The sequence below is a fragment of the Sarcophilus harrisii genome, chromosome 3, assembly GCF_902635505.1.
Source record: "Sarcophilus harrisii chromosome 3, mSarHar1.11, whole genome shotgun sequence".
NCBI classification, from domain to species: Eukaryota; Metazoa; Chordata; class Mammalia; order Dasyuromorphia; family Dasyuridae; genus Sarcophilus; species Sarcophilus harrisii.
The window spans coordinates 595899911-595921973 of record NC_045428.1 but is presented as its reverse complement, the minus strand read 5'-3'; the positions used below and the strand labels follow the sequence as shown (position 1 = coordinate 595921973).

Sequence of the window (22063 nt, the reverse complement as noted above, 5' to 3'; positions counted from 1 at the left end):
GGATGGGCTCCAGTGGAGTTCCGGGGGGATCCCAAAGTTCACCAAGCAGACAGCTCAACAACAAGGCCGAGGAGGGAAAGGGGAGGGTGCAACAAATTTATTGGGGGAAGGGGGTCAGACGTGCCCTGCCTCTTTCAGTTTGGCCACGAGGTCCTCGACGCTCTCCACCTTGAGCCCTGCGGTGCGCTGGGGCGGGTCCTCCACACTGAGCACAGCAACCCGGGAGGAGGTGTCCACCCCCAGGTCCGCCGGCTTCATCATTTCAATCTTCTTCTTTTTGGCTTTCTGGAGGGAGAGGGAGAGGCAAAGTCGAGGCCTCGCCATTCCGGAAGGGGCAAGGGGGGCAAAAGCCCCTCCTCCACATGGCTCCCAGCTCTCAGGGACCCTTTCCAACTGGCAAGGGAGGGGGAGGGAAGAAGAGCACTGGTACACTAGGAGCAATCAATACAGGGGCTCCTGAAAGAGCCTTGGCCAATGGGGGGAACCAGTGATCCCCACTTCAAGGTCCTCACATGGATGAGAGGAACGGCCCAATGGCTTGGGGGAGCCCCGACCAGAGCTCCGGGGCCACTTCCTGATGCCGTTGCCAGGGCCCCCAGCCAGCCATTTTTTCCACATCGCATTCCTCAAAATTGACCTGCAAAGGTCAATCAGGCCTCTGGCAGAGATGGACCCAACTCACAGTGGGGTGTGGTAGGAAAGGGGAGGGGAGGAGAACAGGGAGGGGGGGTTGACTTTAAGCAGATGGCTTGGTGGACACGGAAAGTCCAGAACCCAAATTCAAACTGTATTCCAGACTTTTCTTAGTGATTGGCCCTTGGCTTCTGGGACTCAATTTGCTCATCTGTAAAATGGGAAGACAAATAGCACCTACCCCAGAGAGCTGCTCTGGGACACCAACAAGTGTTCTGTAACCGTTAGAGCTCTCATTAGGCCTAAAAATATGAGTTACTGCTAAACGCAGGGAAGGGCAGCAGAGGGGGTGCCTAAAAGGGGGGGGTTCGCCAGGGTTCAGGACATGTTCCAACCATAAGCGCTATCCCCTGGGAGGCTGGAGGAAGCTTGATGATCACAGCCTGGGGGTGACGATGGCCTCCTCAGCCCTCAGGACTGTTTCAGGAGGAGGCTGAGGAGGAAAGGGGGGGAGGAAGTGTGTGAGTGTGTGTGTGTGGGTGTGTCTGTGTGTGAGACTGTGTATGGGGGAATGGGTGTGTTTGCAAGCAGATCTGCAGGGACCCAGAAGGGCGTGGGCTGGCGCTGGCCCGGCCCCAGTATCTGGGAGTCGCCGGCCCCTGCTTACCATAATGTTGGGCAGGGTGGCGTATCGGGGCTCGTTCAGCCGCAGGTCGGCCGTCACCACGGCAGGCAGCTTGAGGCGCACTGTCTCAAGGCCACCGTCGATCTCTCGCTCTACTGTCAACTTGTCCCCCTCTAGTGAAAGCTTTGAGGCAAATGTGCCCTGGAGAGCAGGAGGCAAGACATGAGTTACAAGAGCCCTGGGGGAAGGGGGAGGAAGGAGGAAGCAATTTACAGACTGGAGGGAGCTTGGGGGGTTACAGACTGTCTGGAGGGAGTCTGGGGGGGTTACAGGCTGTTTGGGGGGATACAGGCTGTCTGGAGGGAGCCTGGGGGGTTACAGGCTGTCTGGAGGGAGTTTGGGGGGACACAGGCTGTCTGGAGAGTGTCTAGAGGGAGGGAAAGCAGTTCCATATATCCAGAAGCTGCCTGAGACAGGAGAGGGAGCAGAGAGCCCCGAGGAGGCCTCGGGGCCCCTGAAGTTGGGGAGCAGCACACAGGAGTAAGGGATGTTCAGGGGGATTTCTGGGAATGGACGCCCTCTCCCACATCTGCTCACCTGAGGCCAGTCCAGCATGGCGGCCGTCATCTGTCCGGTCTGATTACAGTCATCATCGATGGCCTAGGAGGAGGGGAGATGTAGGGAATTGCCAGGGAAATGGAGAGGGTGGAAGCTGAGGGCTGGAAGGAGCTTCAGGAGTCACCTTCCTTTCACAGAGAGGGGTGGAGGAGGGGCTCCCTGGGGCGCCAAGCCTGAGGCTCCCACTGGTCCGGCCTGTCCTGGGCCGTCCCTCAGACCGAGGCTGCAAGAAGATCCCTAACTGGAGACCTAGGAAAGGGGGGCCTGAGGAGGGGGGAAGGAAGTGGGGCAAAGCTGAGGAGCAGAAGCGGCGCGGGAAGGCAAAGGTCGCCACTCTCCCACCTGTTTCCCCAGCAGCACGAGCCCCACTTTCTCTTTCTGGGCCAGGGCAGCCAGCACCCGGGAGACCTGGAGGGGTCCCAGCTTCTCCACCTCGCCTTCGGGCACCTCCACGTGGATGCCGCGGTCGGCACCCATGGCCAGAGCTGTGCGCAGGGTCTCCTGGGGGCGGAGAGAGGGCCCAGGTCACCGCCAGCCGCCCTCCCGCTTCCCGGCCCGGCCCTGCCTCCCCGGGCCCCAGATGCTCACCTGGCACTGCTTGGGGCCGCAGCTGACGGCAATCACCTCCTTCAGCAGCTTCTTCTCCTTCAGGCGCACGGCCTCCTCCACCGCGATCTCGCAGAAGGGGTTCATAGAGTGCTTCACCCCATCTGTCACCACGCCGCTCTTGTCCGGCTTCACTCGGATCTGGGGGTGGCAGGGTCAGGAGGTCGGCAGCCCCAGCCACCCGCTTCTGATCCCCACTGGGGGCCACTTCTCCAGGAAGCCTCCCCACCACCCCTTATCTGTCTCCTGCTCAGCGGGGAGGGGAGTCCCTCCCGGGGTGACCTCACCCCCATACCCCACAATGTTCTCTGCAGGGAGTCCCTCTGAAATGAGCCCCCTCCCCCACACCCCACAATGTTCTCTGCAGGGAGTCCCTCTCGGTGTGACCTCTCCCCTGTACCCCAGAATATTCTCTACAAGGAGTCCCCCTCGGAGTGAGTCTCCTCCCCAGAATGTTCTCTGCATGGAGTGAGAGCCTCCTCCCCCCGCACCCCAGAATGTCCTCTGCAGGGAGTCCCTCCCAGGGAGACCCCTTTCCCCTGTACCCCAGAATACCCCCTCCCTTGCACCCCAGAAAAGCACCTCCCGGGGTGACCTCACCCCCATACCCCACAATGTTCTCTGCAGGGAGTCCCTCTGAAATGAGCCCCCTCCCCCACACCCCACAATGTTCTCTGCAGGGAGTCCCTCTCGGTGTGACCTCTCCCCTGTACCCCAGAATATTCTGGGGAGGAGACTCACTCGTAGAGAATATTTTGGGGTACAGGGGAGAGATCACTCCAGGAGGGACTCCCTCCCCCGAACCCCAGAATATTCACCCCTCGTTGTGAGTCCCCTCCCCAGAATGTCCTCTGCAGGGAGTGTGAGCCCCCTCCCCAGCCCCCCAGAACGTCCTCCGCAGGGCGTCCCTCCCAGGGAGACCCTTTCCCGGCAGGTGCCTTCTCGAGGCCTCAGTTGCCTCCGGGCCCGGGTCGGACCGAGTGAGCTCTAAGCACACCCCTCTGGAACCCCGCCCCTCCCGGCGCCCCTGTGGGGGAGGGGCGGGGATTCTCGCACGCGTGGCTCGCCCACGCATAGTCTCTGTCCCGGCCTGTGGCAGGGAACAGGCCCCCTCCTCTCACTCTAATCCGAAATCGGGGGACAGCTTGGGAGAGCGAGCGGGGTGGGGAGACGTCGAAGTTAAAAGTCAGCCCCCCCGACCTTTGCCCTCGCTCGGCCGTGAGGTCACCCCGCACGTTCACGCTCCTGGGTCAGGCAGGCGCGGTCGAGGGGAGGGGAGGAAGGGGAGATGCGGCAGCGAGGTCAGAGGTCGCGCTCACCTTCACCGCATAGTCTATGACCCTCTTGACTCCCACCAGCGCGCGCAACTCCGCCATGTTGACGTTTCCGTCGCCGTCGGGCCTAACTCTGTGACCGCTGGGCCAGTACCAGCTCAGGTTCTCGAGCGCTCCGCCCTTACAGCTGTTCACCAACCAGAGACTGAGGCTGTCCCTAGGCTCCGCCCCTTGATTTCGGCCTTCACCAATCAGTAACCATTAATTCATCCGCCTCTCTTCTCTCCCGCCTCCAAAACTGCTCTGCCTCTTCCCCAACACCTACACCTACTCCTACACCGCCCCGCCCCAATCAGAAACGGCATCATGATCTCGTTACGCCCCCTCTCAGCCCGTTATCCAATCAGCGATCGAATATCTTGGAGGCTTGGGGAGGGCCGCGCGACCACGGACCAATGAAGGGAGGAGGTGTGTGCAGAGGCGAGGTTTGGACGCCAAAAGCGGGCAAAGGGCACGCAGTCGGTAGAGTGGACCTCCTGGAGCCCCTCCCTTCTTTTCGCCAGACTCCGCATTCGTTGCGCATGGGGGGGGGGGGGGGGGGGGGGGGGGGGGGGGGGGGGGGGGGGGGGGGGGGGGGGGGGGGGGGGGGGGGGGGGGGGGGGGGGGGGGGGGGGGGGGGGGGGGGGGGGGGGGGGGGGGGGGGGGGGGGGGGGGGGGGGGGGGGGGGGGGGGGGGGGGGGGGGGGGGGGGGGGGGGGGGGGGGGGGGGGGGGGGGGGGGGGGGGGGGGGGGGGGGGGGGGGGGGGGGGGGGGGGGGGGGGGGGGGGGGGGGGGGGGGGGGGGGGGAAGGCGGGGCCACATGGAGAGGAGAGGAGGGGGAGGATCAGTGTTTTCCCTTTTCCCCTCCCCTTCCACAATTTAAGTCCTTCCATCCCTTTCCCCCACTCCCCCATCAGGGGTTATCCGGGAAGGCTTCCCGGAGCAGGGAAATCCAGCAAGACAAGGGGAGGGAAGCGCCTTTATTAGTCTAGGTCCTCCCAGCAGCTCACAAGCACACAGGGAAACCGCTGATGGCGTCTGTGCTCTGCAGGATCATGTCCGCGAAGAGGAAGCAGAAGCCTAGGGGAGGGGATAGGTCCCTCTGGGAAGGCGACGGAGGGTCCTGAGGGAGGGGGTCCCGGGGAGGGGGCTGGGAGGGCTGAGGATCCTGGGGAATCCCATGCAGGGCTGGAGTTCCTAGCACTACGTGTCTGTGGAGGAGCGATCCAAATGACCGGAGGGTAGGACTGGGAGTCCCTGGCAGCCGAAGTGTGTGGGGGCGGGGCCGCTTGATGAATCTAAGAGAGGAAAGTGGGCGTCCCTGAGGCGGGCGGAAGGGCGTGTCTCCACCTGCACCTCGCTACCTGCGAGGATGGAGAAGGGCAGGGCCAGCCAGGCGATGAAGTAGGACCAGGAGAAGAAGCTGTCCGCCTTCCACGCGTCCCGCGCAGTGTAGCCCACCATGCCTGCCAGCAGCAGCAGCGCTGCCCCCACCCCGAGCCCTGCGTGAGCGGAGCTGGGGGGCCGAGGCACCCCGCGACTCCTCCCGACGGCTGCGGCCCCCTCCCCTGCTTTGCTTGGTCTGGCCCCGCCCCCCCACTTTGCTTGGTCTGGCTCCGCCCCCTCCCTGGGCCCGGGCTGGGCCGGTCCCTCCCATTTTAGCGGCGAGCTCCGTTCGCTCGGAACCCGTCATTCGGAGGATGCGCTCCCAACCCAGCCGGCCTCCGGCTTTGTCAGCCCGGCTGGGCCCTTCACTCAACCCGAGCCTCCCCTTCCCCTTCGCCCCTTCGCAAAGGGAGGCTGAGTCCGGCCTTCCCGGCCCGAGCCCCGCCCCCTGGGCCCGGGCCCGCCCCCTGGGCCCGGCCCCGCCCCCCTCGGGCTCGGAGCCTCTCACCGCTCAGAAAGAACACCAGGCAGGCGTTCCGCCCACGCGGGGGGATGAGGTTCCCGGTCCTGGAGGCGAGCAGGACCCTGACGGCCAGCGTGGAGGCCAAGAGGCCCGAGCCGGCGGCCAGCACCACACAGGCCGCTGTGGCCGCCAGCATGGCTGGGGAAAGAGGGGAGAGGGGAGGTGGCCGCGGAACCCCTCCTGGGCCCCGCCTCCCCCACCCCACCCCCCAGAGGTCGCCCTCGGCCCGCTCTGTGCCTGGGAGGCTACAGGAGGACTGGAGGCCGCGTGTAGCGGGACCCGGCGGTGATGATGTGGAGCAGCTGAAACCACTACTCGCTGTGGGAGGGACTCGGGAGACCCAGGCCCGAGGCCGGCAGGACGGAGTGACCCCCCCCTCCCCCGCCTGTGCCCCGGGGGGAGGGGCCCTCACTCTCGCAGGGGGAGTTGGTGCAGTTCCTTCTTCGGCAGAGTCTCCACAGCCCGTTGTGGCCGTCGGAGAAGCGGCTCCAGAAGTCGGTGGAGGTGGCCAGCACGACCAGGACGTTGGCCAAGATGCCCAGGCACAGGCCGGCGCTCTGCAGGCTTCTCTTCACCCCCATCCAGGGGCCGCTGCAGGCGGGGGGGGGGGGAGCGGCAGGGCTGGGACTCCAGGCGCGGGAAGGGGCCCTCGCCGCCCACCCCCTTCTTCCCGGAACCCCTGGGGCCCTCCCCTTGGCGGGGAACCCTCCCCCCACCCCGGCCCCCACCCGCCCGGCTCCCGCGGCCGGCCCTTCGAGGGGAGCCCCCACCTGCGAGGCTCCCGCCCAGCTCCGCTAGCCTGCTCCTCGGGACGAGTCCCTTCATTGGAGGGAAGCCCCACACGGCTCAGGGGTCCTCCCGCCCGGGCTGGGGGGATGGAGGGTGAGTGGGGGAGGGGGCCCGGGTCTCTATGAGGAAGCGATTCCAGAACCCCCCCTCTACCTCATTAAAGACACACACACGGCATTTTCCCTGGGAGAGGGAGCCCTGGGCTTAGTGACCCACCGGCCGGGGTTATGGAGGACGGGAGCAAAGGCAGGAGCAGGGCGACAGGGGCTGGGCAGAGACCGGGGAAATTGGGAGGGGAGCAGCAGCAGAACGGGAGGATGGCAAAGGCCAGAGATGGGAGACAAAGGACTCCCGGGGAGAAGACACTGAGAGCTACGGAGTATTGGGAGAGGGGGAGAAGGGGACGTTGGGACACTGGCTGAAAGTAAAGACCACGTGGTGGAGAAGAGAAAAAGGAGGGAAAGTACTTGTGAATCCTAAACTAGAGTGTTCCGGGAGACACCCCAAAGGAGTGGAGGGAGAGTGGGAAAGGACATGCGGCTGGGAGAGGGGAGAACGACTGAAGAGGGAAAAGATCGAGACACGCTGCATTCAGAGACCCCAGCACCCAGGCAGAGGGAACATCAGGGTTAGGGTTGGGAGTAATGAGACACCCATCAATCCAATGAGCAACTTTTGGTTTATTCATCGAATCTAGGACTGGTTCTCAAGCTGTTATCTCGTAGTTGGGCCGGGGAGCGCTCCAGTGCACCACAAGGCTCAGGACCCCTGTTGTGACGGAGGGAGGCGGGTTTCAGAGGAAGTTCACGCCGCTGATCTCCCCAGCGGCCCCAGGCCGCCTCGTGCCCCCTTCCCCCATTCATGTCACGCTCTCCATCCTCCCCATCCGAGGCCTCCCTTCAGAGGCCCACGAGACGAGGACCGCTCTGCCCAGTCTCCACCTTCCCAGGATGGGAGGCCTCTGGTCCTCCACCCATTCCCCATATCTGACTTCTCCCCCTCACCGGTGAAAAGGAAGAAGATGACAGAAATCCATCCCATGTAGAAGGACCAGGCAAAGGTCGTCTGAATCTTGGGATTCTGACCAGACTCTTTCCATCGCTCTCCGGTGTAAATAGTCATTCCCACGGTGCTGCAGAGGACTGTGGATGGGAGCCGTGAGGCCCTTTCCTCCCCCCAACCTGCCAGTCCCCCCCCTCCCCCTGGCGTCTCCCTCCCCTGCCACCTCACCTGCAGCAAAGGCTGTGATGCAAAAGATCAGAGAGGCCAAGTGGCTGAAGCTGGAGTTGCAGAGGGTTGGAGTGAGGAAGAGGATCAGACAGCAGATGGACAGCAGACCCTCCAGAGCAGCCAGGATCATGAAGACTCTGGTGGCCAGGATGAAATCTGCAACGGGGGTTCGGACCTCAGCCAGTGTTCCCGTCGGCCAGTCCCACCGGCCAGAGGCCGCCCCCTCTTACCTTTCACAGAATCCCCGTCGGGATGCCAGAGGCCGGAGTGAGCCCAGTAGTAAGAGCTTTCGGCAGCGATCCAGTTATCAGTGCTCAGGGCGACCAGCAGCAGGGCCAGAGCAAGACTCCCAGAGAGCAGGGCCAGCACCCCGCAGAGCTGCATCCTTGACCTGGTCCTCGGGGACTGGAGGTGCCTTGTTCTCACGAGAGGGCAGTAACCGGGAGACTAGGTGCCCGGGGCTTTAGGCAGCGGAAGTCAGAGAGGAAAAGGGACTTTGGACAACCAAGGTTTGGGATGACAGCCCGAATTCCTGGGAGGTCGGGGGGCCGGGAGCTGGGACCCGAGAAGTCGGAGGATCAGAGCCCAAATGCTTGGGTTTTGGGAGGCGAGGAGGGGACTGAGACCTGGCCAAGCCCGCAGGAGGTTGGGGGATCCAGGCCTGGGTCCCGGAAGGGGAAGCGGTGGGGGCTTTCACACCAGATTGATGACTCAGATCATCTTTATACTCCTTCCCCCAAACTTCACTTCACTCTGCCTGGGGCTGGTGGGGGCGGGGTGAGGCAAAAGGCAGGGATGGACCATTCCGCCAGGTACTGAAGGTCAGGAGCTGAGGGCAGAGGCCTCTCCCTCCTGTTCCCTGAAAGGCAAGGAGGCACCCGAAGGAGGTATGAGCAGCTTACAACAGTGGCCTTCTGGCCAGGATGTGGGTAGGAGGGGATGTGGCTAGTAACAGCAGAGGCTCGGCAGAACTGACTCACGGAGCCCCTTTCCTTTCTGTCCTGGGGAGGGGATGGGCTGACTAGATGCCAAGGTCCCTTAAGTGAAGGGAGGTTAGAGGCAGACACTTGGGTCCCCAAAAGGGTTGGGTACAGAGAAGCCTACGACAATGTGGGGCAGATTCACAGGGGGCTAGGATCTGGGGGCCAAAGGCATTGTGGGATAGACATCTAGGCCCCAAGGGGACTGGGTAGCTTTGGGACCTGACCTGAAACATCCAGGACAACCATCAGAGGTTCAGTTTGTTTCCCAAAGACACTACGGGTGAGACTGTCTGTGGACGTGGCTATTGACTGTTTTTATTTATATAAATGACTTCTTAGCTGGAAAAGCAGATCCCCAGTGGGGCTTGGAGGCTGCTTCAGCCACTTCTTTTCCTTCTTCCCTTCCCCACCATGCACAGAGAGCCCAGCAGATTCTTGGGAAGAATGGCAATGAGGAGGAAGGGGTCCTGGAGGCAAAAAACTGTTAGAATGGAGACAAACTCAAGAGCCCCAGAGTCTACACACACACACACACACACACACACACACACACACACACACACACACACGGTCCATCCCAGGACAGAGGAGTTGAGCTGCCTTCATGTGGACATCGACTTGCACTCTTGCATCGACTTGTCTGTAGATTGCCTTGCTGGCTTCACCCTGGTGGAGTGCTTCCTCACCAGGATCAGGGACCCTTTGAGAGAGGAGGCCCCTAAATTTCCATTCTCATCCCCATCTCCAGATTACCTCAATGCCCAGCCCAGCCCCATCCCCACACCCGTCTTCAAACTCACCTTTGTGGCCCTTTCCAACCCTCTCTCCATCTTCTGCCCACTCCCCTCTTCTGCCTCCTTCCCAATCCCGTTCCTCGTCCCCAGCCCCTTTCATCCCCTATCCCAGCCTCACCATTCAGGAGGTAGAGGACGTACGTGCACCAGCCTAGGTAGAAGGCCCAGTCAAAATAAAGGAAATCAATGTTAGCCAGAGTTGAAGTGTTGGTGATCACCATGAAGATGCTTTGACCAAAAAGGCCCAGTAAGGCTGCGGGGAGAATCAGATGCGGTCACCGCCCCAGAATCAGCACGCGATCAGCCTCCCAGCACCTCGCGACCAAGACCCACGGGCCCCGAATCTTACCAGTGACAAAGCTGCACAGGGCAGAGGAAAGGAAGAAGAAGGTCCTATCATTCACTGCACTGATCAGCAGCAGGAAAATGTTCACAAGAGCCAAGATGCCAGTTAAAATGGCTGAGCCCATCAGCGCTTGAACTGCCTTAAGTAAGACTGGAGAGAGGGAGTGATGGCAATAGCCATACACACACACATTCTCACACACACACTCACTCACTCACACACCCCTTAAGTCCCCACAATCAGCTTCCTGTGCCTATTTGCCCACCCATGGAAAGAAACTTTCTTAGACTAACGGAACACACATTTAAATCACATCCTGTAAGCCCGAGGGTCCTTTTGACTCCCATTCTCTGTCTTTATTCCCATCTCCACCTTGATGCTTGACCCCATCCATCTTCCCTACCTCCTTCGAAATCCTCGTCCCCACTTCCTGCCCTCCATTCTTCTCCCCGTCCCCATGTACCTGACTTCATAAGTTTCTCACATATTTTATTCTCACAGGATTTCCATATGCCCATGTGGAAATGCTCTTGAGAATTTTGTATCTTCAGCCAATAGGGCAAGAACACAGTGAGGAGGAGAAGTACAAGGCAAAGGGTGTTTAGGGCCATTTTGAAGGGCACCAATTCATCTTTTTGGCTTAATGAATGCTTTTTCTTCATTTTCCACTAAAGGCCGAGAGGCTGCTGGGTACAAGGCAGGCAAAACCCAGCCCAGGACCGGGAGCCCGGACCATCCATCGGGTCTGCCCTTATCTGGTTTTGCTTCCTCTCTTTATTCAGGCCCTAACATTGGTCTTTAGTTTCTTTTATTTCTGTCATAGTTATCTCCCATCTCTTTAGCTCCTTCCCAGGTCTGGATCTCTTCTTATCCCTTCAGGTCCCTCTTAGTCCCCTCAGATTTTTCCTCAGGTACAACAGTTGTGCTCCCCCTTCCAGGCTTTTCCGATCTTCCCCACTCCCTCCAGGGCCTCAACTGTCACAGAACCTTCCAAGATACACAAGGCTGACATCATCACCCTCACCCCAGTGTATGGCAGAGGATGGGAGGTTATGTGGGGCTTGGAGGTAGAAATGGAGTAAAAGGTAGGAACTAGGTGTGAATTTGGGGGTGTGGCGAGTTGGCTACGGCTTGGGGAGGATAGTGGAGTGGGAGCTAGGCATGAGGGGAAAAATAGAATATGGGTTGGGGGCTACAGGAAGTGGGGTTAGGGTGGACATCAGGTTGGAGTTAATAATGATCAAACTGGGACTGGACTTAAAGATAGGGATGTGATAGAGGAGGGGTCCAGGTGGCGAGCGGAGTTAGACATGTAGATGGGGAACATAATGGAGATGGTGAAACAGTGGCTCAGGAAGAAGCCTCAGGCTTTCTTTAATGACAACACGTTGTAGGAAATAGACATCCATCTCTTTTTATCCTTCTGTCTTCACACATCTTCCTTATTTTCTGCTCCACCTGGCTTCACCACAGTCAAGATCCATGCTCCTGTCTACACAAGGACCTCAACAGGGTAGAGATGGATCTCACAGAGAGGGCAAATCTTGGCTTGCTCAGGGAAGGGGAGGTATGTGGGAAAGGACAAAGGTTAGACACCTCCACCAGCATCAGGATGGGGGGAAGGACTCCTCCAGAAGGAGAATCGTGACCGTAGGGAGAGAGCAACGATGAGAGGTGTCTAAGCTCTTGGGAGCAAGACTTTAGGGTTTTGTGTGACTTGAAGTACTTTGAATATCAGAAACCACAGAGGGAAGGGGATTCATAATGATCGGCTGAACCTTAAAGCCCATGGGGTAGGAAGAGGTTTTAGGGTTTTGGGAGACCCAAGGCTGCTCAGAGATCCAGGATCTGTTAGACAGCTGGGAAATAGAAGCTCTTTTAAAGAGTTGGAACTTCCCATGAGTTGAAGTTCGAGATCTTTTGAACTTTGGGTGCCAGAAGACATCAAGACCTCTGGTGATGGTTGCTTTGGTCTTTGTGGCAACAGATTTTTCAGTCATTTTGGAGGCAAAGAAACTTTTCAAACTCTTCGAGACAATTGTGTTTTGGGAAACCTCCTCCTTCTCTAAAGGCTGTTTCTTGGAAGTGAGGAGATGAAGGTGATAATGGAATATGATGGACCCTAGGGAAGAGAGAGGTAACAGTTGTGCTCCCCAGGAGAAGGAGGCAACTCATTTCCCTTATTTTCTTGCCCTGGCCTCGCTGCTCCACCCCAAGATCTACTTGCATTCATCATGGTCATAATATTCCCTGCCCATCTCTCTTGCTCTCCACCAACATTACCTGCCTGCTTCTTCCACCCCGGTCTATACTCTCAAACCCCTTGCCTCAATATGCTGTCCCCCCCCCCTTTTTTTTTTTTTTTTTTTTTTTTTTTGCTGCCTTCTGCCCTAGATAATGGCATCTACATAGTACTAAAAGGTTTGTAAAGCAGTTTACAAATATCTTATTTGACCCACAGAACCCTGGGAGGGAGGGCTGTTATCCCCATTTTACAGACAAGGAAACAAGTTGAATGGCTTCCCCAGGCTCACACCGTTTAAAAGTGATGGGTGAAATCTGAACTCAAGACCCTTTCACTTCAGTCACCCTTTAGCTGCCTCTGCATGGTCCACACCTATCCCTTCTACCTTCTCTACTTCCTCCTGCTCACTAATTCTTTCTCTGACAGCTCCCTCCTCCCTCCCTCTATTTTTTGGCTGAGGCAATTAAGGTTAAGTGACTTGCCCAGGGTCACACAGCCAGGATGTGTTAAGTGTCTGAGGCCCGATTTGACCTCGGGTCCTCCTGCTTTCAGAACTGGTGCTCTATCCACGGGGCCACCTTGCTGCCTCCCTTCCCCCTTTATATCCCATCTAGGTGTCTTCCCTACCTCCCAACAGCAGCCTGGGTCAAAGCCTTCACACCTCATTCTTTCATCTTTCTACAGTTTCTCCCACTTCGTGGCCTTCCCTGTCATTGCTCCTCAGTCATCCCCTTTACCTTCTCCACTCCCTGTTTGCCATCCTCCCCTTTTCTGCGTGGTCCCCTCCTCCGCAGCGGTCTCCTGCCGCTGCAACTCTTCCTTTTCTCTGCCTCAACAAGCTCGCCTTCCCTCTTCCTTCTTCCCTCTGCCGCTTCTCCTCCTCCGTTCCCCTTCCTCTCTTCTCCTGCCCCATCCGCGTCCCTCCCCTCCTGCCCCGGCTCCCGCTCCCGGGCCGCACCGACCACGATGTAGATCACCGAGGACACCAGGATCAAGTAGGAGGGCCAGTTGAGCCACATGTCGAACATCCTCAGTAGGAACTTAAGTTGAGTCACCAGGAGGTGGAAGAAGATGAAGCCGAGAAACATGATCACACCTGCGGAGCAGCGGGATGGGAAGTCAGGGCGGGGGAGGCGGCGCGGTGGGTGCTAAGGGCTCGGGAGGGGAAGCGGGGTGGGAGGAGCAGCGCGGTGGGTGCTACAGGCTCGGGAGGGGCAGCGGGGTGGGTGCTACGGGCTCGGGAGGGGCAGCGGGGTGGGTGCTACGGGCTCGGGAGGGGCAGCGGGGTGGGTGCTACAGGCTCGGGAGGGGAAGCGGGGTGGGAGGAGCAGCGCGGTGGGTGCTAAGGGCTCGGGAGGGGCAGCGGGGTGGGTGCTAAGGGCTCGGGAGGGGCAGCGGGGTGGGTGGTACGGGCTCGGGAGGGGCAGCGGGGTGTGGAGGTGCCGGGCTGGAAGCACCCTGGCGGAGAAGGGGGGAGGGAAAAGGGGAGGGGGCCGCGGCGCCGCCCACATCCCCAAGGGCTGGCGGAGCCGCGGTCTCCCCGGGCCGGGGCGCACCGTTTGTCAGACAGAGGATGCTCGTGAAGAAGGGCATGGTCTCTGGCAGCGAGCTGGACAGCAGGCCGAAGATGTGGGCCAGCACGCTAATGCCCAGAGGCAAAGACAGGATCAGGGATATCACCAGACACACGCGACAGATTTCGGCTTGTCCTGGACGGGAGGGGAAGGCGGCAGGCGGAGAGAGCCTCAGGAGGGGGGGCCGGGACCCCGAAACCCCGGAGGAGGGAGAAGAGGGGGCGGGACCCGAGACGAAAAGGAGCAGGGGTGGGGCCAAGGGGCGGGGGCCGCCTTGGAGGCTGCATTTCTAGAGGTGAAAACGGCATGAAAAGCAGGGAAAGTGAGGCAGGAGGAGAGAGCCCGGAAAGAAGGCTTCCTGTTTTAAAAGTTAAATGAGTTCCCCGAGGGCAAAAGTAAAACTGCTCATGGGAGACTCAACTTTCCCCTCCCAGAGCCAGACACACTTCAAAATAAGGAGGTGAAGGGAGCTGTAGAAAAGACAGAAGGCTACATCTCCGGAGAAAACCGAATGGAGAAAGGAACCCGGATGGTAGGTTGCGTTACAAACATTGGCGTCTATTAGGACGTTCAAAACCTTGTCAAAGTGCAGAAAAGCAGAAATATTCTACGCAGCCTTTTCAGATCATAATGCAATAAAATAAGAAACCATGGAAACATTCAAATTAATCGGGGACTAAACTAATCGGAAAGAGTGAGTGGGGACTAAATGAACTAATCTGAAAGAATGAAGGGGCCAAAGAACAACTTGTAAAAAAAATAAAGAAAGTGATAAAAACAAAAAATGAGACAAAACCTGGAATGCACCAAGAGCAGTAAGTAATCAGAGGAAAACGTGTATCTCTAAATGCTTATATAATGTTAATAAAATATTAAATGCATCCGTTCCAGATGCTGCAATAAAATAAGAAATCGTGAAAATACATTAAAATTAATTGGGGACTAAATTAATCTGAAAGAATGAGTGGATTGAAGAAGAAATCATACCTGGCTCTTCTCAACCATGAGATTATTCAGGCCAGTTCCAATGACCTTGTGGTGAAGAGAGCCATCTACACCCAGAGAGAGGCCTGTGAGAACTGAGTATGGATCAACATGGCATTTTCTCTTCTTGTTGTTTGCTTGAATCTTGTGTGTGTGTGTGTGTGTGTATGTGTGTGTGTGTGTGTGTGTGTGTATAAAAAGCTTTTTATTTTCAAAACATATGCAAGGATAATTTGACAACCTTGACCCTTGCATAGCCTTGTGTTTCACATTTCCTCCTCCTTCCCCTTCCCTAGATGGCAAGTAATCCAATATATGTTAAACCCAATATAATAAACATATTTATACAATTCTCTTGCTGCACAAGAGAAATCAGGTTATAAAAAGTAAATGAGTAAGAAAATAAAATGCACATGAACAACAACAAAAAGAGTGCCAATGCTATGTTGGGATCCACATTCCCCAAATCCTCTCTCTGGGCACAGATGGCTCTCTCCATCACAAAGACCATTGGAACTGGCATCAATCATCTCATTGTTGGAAAGAGCCACATTCATCAGAATTGATCATCATGTAATCTTACTGTTGCCATGTACAATGATCTCCCGGTTCTGCTCATTTCACTCAGCATCAGTTCCTATCAGTCTCTCCAGGCCTTTCTGAAATCATCCTGCTGATCATTTCTTACCGAACAATAATATCCCATTACATTCATATACCATAACTTATCCAGCCATTCTCCACCTGAATGAGCATCCACTCAGTTTCCAGGTTCTTGCCACTACAGAGGGCTGCCCCAAACGTTTTTGCACATATGAATCCCTTTCTCTCCTTTAAGATCTCTTTGGGATATAAGCCCAGTAGTAACACTGCTGGATCAAAGGGTATGCACAGTTTGATAATTTTTTGAGCATAGTTCCAAACTGCTCTCCAGAATGGCTGAATCACTTCACAATTCTACCAACAATGCACCAGTGTCCCAGTTTTCCCACATCCCCTCCAACATCCGTCACTTTCTTTCCCTGTCATCTTAGCCAAAACTGACAGGTGTGTACTGGTATCTCAGAGTTGTCTTAATTTGCATTTCTCTAATCAATAGTGATTTGGAACACCTTCTCATATGATTAGAAATAGTTTTAATTTCTTCATCTGAAAATTCATATCCTTTGACCATTTATCAACTGGAGAAAGAAAATAAAATTCACCAACCCTTTCTCATTTTATCTGATTTTTCTTGTGCAATTATTGTATAAATGTTGCCTATATTGAATATATATATATATATAAAATTTCCTCCTGAGGCAATTGGGATTAAGTGACTTATTCAGAGTCACACAGCTAGGAAGTGTTAAGTGTCACTTAACTTCAAGGTCAAGTTCAAGTCAAGGCCAGACTTGAACTCAAATCAGGAGACTTTAAGGCTGGTGCACTATCTACTTCACCATCTAGCTGCCTAATTTACATATATTTTTACCATATTTAACATATATTGGGTTATTTGCCATGTAGAGGAGAGGAGAGGGTGGAAGGGGAGGTGGGGGATTGGAACACAAGGTTTTGAAAGAGTCGATGTTGAAAAATTATCCTTGCATATGTTTTGAAAATAAAAAGCTTCAATTAAAAAAATGTAAAAGAACAAGTCATAGAACAATAAAGAAAATGAAACAAAATAGCAAAACCAATGGAATGCAACAAAAGCACTAATCAAAGGAAAACATATCTCTAAATGCTTGCATCAATAAAATGTAAAAAGAGCAGACTAACGAGTTATATGTGCAACATTAAAAAAATAAAGTTCAAAAAGAACAAATTAAGTGTAAAAAAATTTTTTTAAAGAAAAAGGACAAAGTTAAATCCCCAACTAAACACCGAATTGGAAATGGATAAAAATCAAAAGTGAAATTAATAAAATTGAGTATAAAAATCATTGAATAAATAAAAGTAGGAATACATTTTATAAAATAAACCATTGGTTAATATGATTTAAAAGGAGAAAGAAACCAAATCTCTAGTATCAAGTATGAGAAGGTTGACTATACCACTAATAAAGATGACAGCAAAGCAATTATTAGTTGCTTTGCCCAGTTATAAACATTTAAAGTGAAATGGAAAAATACTTATGAAAATGATAAACCATTTAGATTAACACAAGAGAAAACAGAAGTGTCAGGACCATTTGGATGTACAAGTGAATTTCACTAAACAAGTAAATATCTCCATCTAGTTCTGCTGAAACAGCAAGCAAAGAGCTTTGGGGCTAGCTGGGTTGGGAGGTATCCTCAGCCCCAACCACAGGAACTTTTATCTCCCAGACAATGTAGGGAGTTGCAGGTCAGAGTCTGGGAAGATTGAAGAACCTCTGCTGATAAGGAATAGGCTCTGGGGGAGAAGGGCTCAGCACATGCCTGGTGAGTGGAGTCATAGTAGGGGCAGGGATACTTACAGGAGGGTAGAGTTCTTGGTTTTGGATTCCAAGCCAAAGGGCTGAACTGAAGGAACACCTGAAGCCAGAGGCACCATCCCCACTCTTCACCCCAGCACTAGAGATGATTACACTAACAAGCTATTTTTTTTTTAATGAGCAGGCAAAGGAGAAACTACAGAAGCAGAACCCAAGAGAAAATTGTATACAATATTGTTCAAAGAAAGTTTATGAATTACTAAGCTATTCTGCATATTATAATACTCAAATCAACCACAAAGGAGCTATGAAGAAAGATGCTATTCACCTCCAGAGAAGAATCTAATAAATAGAAGCATGCAGAGAATGGTTTTTTTAAGAAGTCCTCTGAACAGGTTTTATACACACACACACACACACACACATATACCTCTCTATCTACCTTTATGTATTTATATATAATGTGTGTGCCAAGTGGTAGCTTTCTCTAGTTGGGGAAGGAAACAGGTAGTTCAGAACTTAAAATGTAACCAAAAAGAGAATCTTTGAAAAAAAATAAAAATAGGCAAAGAAGGAGCCTACCAAATTATTTTAAAAATACAAACATGGAACTAAAAATACCTAAGACCCAAAGAGCCAAAACAGAGAAAGAAAACTATAGACCAATTTCCCTAATGAATATTGGTACAAAATTTTTTTTAATAAATTGCTAGCCAAGGAATTACAGCAAAATATCACAAGAATCCATGACCTGATAGGATTTATGCCAGGAATTCGGGGCTGATTCAATATTAGAAAAACTATCAGCATAGTTGACTACATCAATAACAAAACCAATAGCAATTATGTGATCATCTCAAGAGATGCAAAAGTTTTAGACAAAATACAACTCCCATTGCTATTAAAGAAAAACCCTAGAGATCATATGAACTAATGGAGCTTCTTTAAAGTAACATATATCTAAAACCACCAGCAAGAATTACCTGTAATGGGGATAAGCTAAAAAGCCTTCTCAATCAGAGCAGGATTGAAACAAGGATGCCCATTATTTCCACAATTATTCAATATTGTTACTATAAATGTTAACCATAATAACAAGGGAATTGAAGGAATTAAAATAGGCAGTGAACAAACAAAACTTTTGAGCAAAACATGACTTTTTGCAAATGATATATATGATGGTAAACTTAACAGAGAATCAACTAAAAAACTAGTTGAAATAATTAACAACTTTGCCAAGTTTCAGGATATAAAGAAAACTCACATAAATGAACATTATATTGACAACAGAGTCCATCAGCAAGAAATACAAAGAGAAATTCCATTTTAAGTAGAGGTAGACTGTTCAAATACATGGAAAATCTGTTGGAATACACAGGAACCACCTGACAGTGGCTGACCTCTCTGACTGAGAGGCCTTTGCAGTATCTGACCTCTCTCCTCTTCCCTTGGCCTCCAATTTATCTCATTCCCAATCTGCAACACCTGTGTCAGCAAAGGCTGCCCTCCGACTCCTTCAGATGCTATGATCCACAGCTGTGGAGGCTCTCGGAGAACTGATCTGTCCCTTAACAGTAGACAATATAAAATACTTGGGTATCTACCTGCCAAGATAAATCCAGGGACTATAAAAACACAATTACAGAGTATTTTTCATACAGATAAAATCAGATCTAAACAATCAGAAAAAAATATCTTATGGATGGGGTTGAGTCAGTATAATAAAAATAACAATTTTACTCAAATTAAATTACGTATTCAGTGCCATGCCAATCAAACTACATAATAAAATTCATCTGGAAAGACAAAAGGTGAAGAATATCAAGGAAATCAATGGGGGAAATGTGAAAGAAGATGTTCTATCCATACTAGTAACCATCAAAACAATTTGGTAAAGACTAACAAATAGAGGGGTGAATCAGTGGCATAGATCAGGTTCAGAATACACAGTAGTCAATTATCACAATAATGTAGTGTTCGAAAAACAGAAAGATCCAAGCTTTGGGGGCAAGAATTCTCTATTTGATAAAAACTTCAGGGAAAATTGTTAAGTAATTTGACAGAAACTAGGTATAGACCAACATGTTACACCGTGTCCCAAGATAAGGTCAAAATTGGTATAGGGCTTAGACAGAAAAGGTGATATCATAGGAAAATTAGGGGAGCATGGAATAGTTTACTTATCAGATCTATGGACAAGGAAAGAACTTATGACTAAACAAGAGATAGAATTATGAGATGTAAAATGAATAATGTTAATATTAAATCTAAAGGGGTTTGCACAAACAAAATCAGTACAGCCAAAATTAGAAGAAAAGCTGAAAGCTGGAGGTGGGGGAATTTATAGCAAATATCTCTGATATAGGCCTCATTTCTCGAATACTTAAGAGAACAGAATCAAATATATAAGAAAATAAGTCATTCCTCAAATGATAAGTGGTCAAATAATACACACAGGCAGTTTTCAGATGAAGAAATCCAAATCAATGATGATTAGAAAAATACATGTTAAAACAACTCCAAGTACCTCACATCTATCAAGTAGACTAATGTGACAGAAAAACAAACTGATAAATATTGGAGGGGATGCAGGAAAATTGGAACACTAATACACCATTGTTAGAATTGTGAACTGATCCAACTATTCTGAAGATCAATTTGGAACTAGGTGCAAAGGACTATAAAATTGTACATTCCCTTTGACCAGCAATAGCAGTAGAAATTCTATATGCCAAAGATATTTTTAAATATTATTTTGTAAAAATAAAATAAATATTATTTTGTTTTTCCTACTACATTCAAAGATAATTTTCAACACTCATCCTTGCACATGTGGATCCTTTTCCCTCTTTTATGATTTCCTTGGGATAGAGACCCAGTAATGACACTGCTGGGTCAAAGGGTATGCGCAGTTTTATAGACCTTTGAGTTTTAGAGCCCTTTGGAGAGCTCCAAATTGCTCTCCAGAATGGTTGTATCCTTTCACAACTCCACCAACAATGCATTAGTGTCCCAATTTTCTGACATCCCCTCCAACTTTTATCGTTACCTTTTCTTTAGCCAATCTGAAAGGTGTGAAGTGATAGCTCAGAGTTGTTTTAATTTGCATTTCTCTAATCAATAGTGATTTAGAGCACTTTTTCATTTAATTTCTTCGCAAAACTGTCTGTTCATATTCCCCAAAGATATTTTTTAAAGGGAAAAGAACCAATTTATACAAAAAAATTTATAGAAGCTCTTTTTGTGGTGACAAAGAATTGTAAATCGGGTAATGACTGAACAAGTTTTTATATGTGTTTGTAATGGAATATTATTCTGCTATAGGAAATGGTAAATGAAATGATTTCAGAAAAACCTAGGAAGACTTAGATGAACTCATACAAAGTAAATTAAGCAAAACTAAGAGAACATTATGCATACTAACAGTAACACTAACTATAATTGACTTTGCTTTTCTCAGCAAAACAATGAGCCAAAACAATTCTAAAATATCCATGATGAAAAATGCTATCCATATCCAGAATAAGAACTTGTGTGTGAAGATCAAAGCATACTATTTTTCGCTTTAGTTTTTTTATGTTTCATATTTTTCAATCTGTGTTTTCTTTCACAAACATAACCAATATGGATATATGTTTTGTTTGACAACCTGAATCAGATTTGTACAACACTCATTGGCTGTGTGACTTTGTCACTTAACCTCTTTCCACCTTCAGTTTTCCCAACTATAAAATGGGGGATAATAATAACAATTCCCTTCAAAGTTGTTGTGAAAATCAAATGAGATAATACCTGGAAAGCACTAAGCATAGTGCCTGGCACACAGTTGGTGCTTAATCAATGTTTGCTTCCCTCATTTAGATTTCAACCTCGTCATGGCAAGGAGATAACCCAGGGTTCCTCAAAAGACTCTAGTGAGAAAATAAAAGCTCTCAATTGGTGGTTAGAGTGCAAAGTCTTGGAGTTAGGAAGAACTGAATTGGAAACTTGTTTCATACATTCCTCATCTGTAAAATGGGAATAAAAATAACCTCATGTTTTGAGAATAAAAGAGGTCATATGTGGAAAGCCCTTTGGATACCTTAAAATACTATATTAATGTGAGCTATTATTGACATAATATGTTAATTAGAACAAGTACAAACATACCAACATAATAAGCACTCAATAAATGTGTGTGGAATTGAATTGTCCTTAATGTCTCTATCTTTTACAAACAAGCCAGGTTGCCAAAAGGTTATATCCTGGTCTGTTCTTTGCCCAGAGTTGATGAGAATCAACGAGGGGTTAGGGAAGAGATAAAGGTTAATCTTACTGAGTAAAACTAAAGGTGATGGGTGGGAGTTGATGATTAATAAAGGGGGGCCCGACCAAGGGATCGGTTCTGGGGATGCTGAAAGGGAAGGGAATCAAAGGTCAGGAATCAGGAGCGAGGAGTTCAGGTAGGTGTCAGGTAGGAAAGGGAAGGGTCCCTTTGGAAGGGCAGGGATTAGCCCTTATCCCATGACACCTGTGTTTGCAGGTTCCAAGTCCCCATCACAGGGACGATGTTGAAAACTGGAACACATCCATGACGAGTTAAAGCGTCCAGGCCCAGAGATCACTGACACATGGGGGAGAAGGGAGGAGAGAGGTCACAGGCTGGGATTTGGGTGGGGGTGAGAAGGAAGCCCAGAACGCGGCGAGGGAGGTGAGGACGGGGACTGGGGGCCTTACCTATGCTCTTGATGATCTTACACTGCTTCCTCACACATATGATCCATGGGTTGGCCATCACCAAGGCCTCGTATTCATAGTTATAGAAGAGAGCCCAGGAGGGGTTAAAGAAAACGACGACCAGGATGCTGATGCTTTTGATGAAAAGTAACGCCGGGATGATGGAGATGAGGTTGAAACGCATCTTGGCCAGTCTAGTGTGGCCTTGATGATTATGACTCCACAGCTCCTGGAAGACTCCCTCAACTGCCACGGAACTCTTTTCCCCAGCCCCCACCCTTTGAGGGACCTGGACGTC

At 51.5% G+C, this 22063-nt stretch overlaps 5 protein-coding genes across 9 annotated transcripts; all 5 read right to left on the bottom strand.

The window, feature by feature from the left end:
- Positions 1 to 79: 79 nt before the first annotated feature.
- ETFB (electron transfer flavoprotein subunit beta) lies at positions 80 to 4064 on the bottom strand. The gene is made up of 6 exons (XM_003766517.3): positions 3802 to 4064; positions 2465 to 2623; positions 2219 to 2377; positions 1856 to 1918; positions 1301 to 1459; positions 80 to 285 (listed from the first exon to the last, which is right to left on the bottom strand). Exons 1-6 carry the CDS (start codon positions 3856 to 3858, stop codon positions 115 to 117), a joined length of 768 nt encoding a protein of 255 aa, XP_003766565.1. The 5' UTR covers positions 3859 to 4064; the 3' UTR covers positions 80 to 114.
- A 585-nt stretch (positions 4065 to 4649) lies between these two features.
- Positions 4650 to 6613, bottom strand: CLDND2 (claudin domain containing 2). 2 transcript variants are annotated; one of them, XM_031963293.1, is made up of 5 exons: positions 6474 to 6613; positions 6116 to 6294; positions 5689 to 5841; positions 5145 to 5278; positions 4650 to 4874 (listed from the first exon to the last, which is right to left on the bottom strand). In XM_031963293.1, exons 2-5 carry the CDS (start codon positions 6282 to 6284, stop codon positions 4848 to 4850), a joined length of 483 nt encoding a protein of 160 aa, XP_031819153.1. In that variant the 5' UTR covers positions 6285 to 6294; positions 6474 to 6613; the 3' UTR covers positions 4650 to 4847. The 2 variants fall into 2 exon arrangements, with proteins under 2 accessions (XP_031819153.1, XP_031819152.1); XM_031963292.1 differs by having other exon boundaries at positions 4761 to 4874; positions 5159 to 5278; positions 6474 to 6608.
- Positions 6614 to 7152: 539 nt separating this feature from the next.
- Positions 7153 to 8837, bottom strand: NKG7 (natural killer cell granule protein 7). The gene is made up of 4 exons (XM_012546914.3): positions 7953 to 8837; positions 7723 to 7878; positions 7497 to 7634; positions 7153 to 7260 (listed from the first exon to the last, which is right to left on the bottom strand). Exons 1-4 carry the CDS (start codon positions 8104 to 8106, stop codon positions 7199 to 7201), a joined length of 510 nt encoding a protein of 169 aa, XP_012402368.1. The 5' UTR covers positions 8107 to 8837; the 3' UTR covers positions 7153 to 7198.
- A 163-nt stretch (positions 8838 to 9000) lies between these two features.
- LOC111720158 (protein NKG7) lies at positions 9001 to 10982 on the bottom strand. Of its 3 annotated transcripts, none has more exons than XM_031963289.1 (4): positions 10309 to 10982; positions 9849 to 9995; positions 9618 to 9752; positions 9001 to 9405 (listed from the first exon to the last, which is right to left on the bottom strand). In XM_031963289.1, exons 1-4 carry the CDS (start codon positions 10505 to 10507, stop codon positions 9308 to 9310), a joined length of 579 nt encoding a protein of 192 aa, XP_031819149.1. In that variant the 5' UTR covers positions 10508 to 10982; the 3' UTR covers positions 9001 to 9307. The 3 variants fall into 3 exon arrangements, with proteins under 3 accessions (XP_031819149.1, XP_031819150.1, XP_031819151.1); XM_031963290.1 differs by having other exon boundaries at positions 10330 to 10982; XM_031963291.1 differs by having other exon boundaries at positions 10345 to 10982.
- A 213-nt stretch (positions 10983 to 11195) lies between these two features.
- Positions 11196 to 22031, bottom strand: LOC100920296. Of its 2 annotated transcripts, XM_023501095.2 has the most exons (4): positions 21766 to 22030; positions 13647 to 13799; positions 13049 to 13186; positions 11196 to 11967 (listed from the first exon to the last, which is right to left on the bottom strand). In XM_023501095.2, exons 1-4 carry the CDS (start codon positions 21947 to 21949, stop codon positions 11546 to 11548), a joined length of 897 nt encoding a protein of 298 aa, XP_023356863.1. In that variant the 5' UTR covers positions 21950 to 22030; the 3' UTR covers positions 11196 to 11545. The 2 variants fall into 2 exon arrangements, with proteins under 2 accessions (XP_023356863.1, XP_023356864.1); XM_023501096.2 differs by lacking the exon at positions 13647 to 13799 and having other exon boundaries at positions 21766 to 22031.
- Between the last annotated feature and the right edge of the window lie 32 nt (positions 22032 to 22063).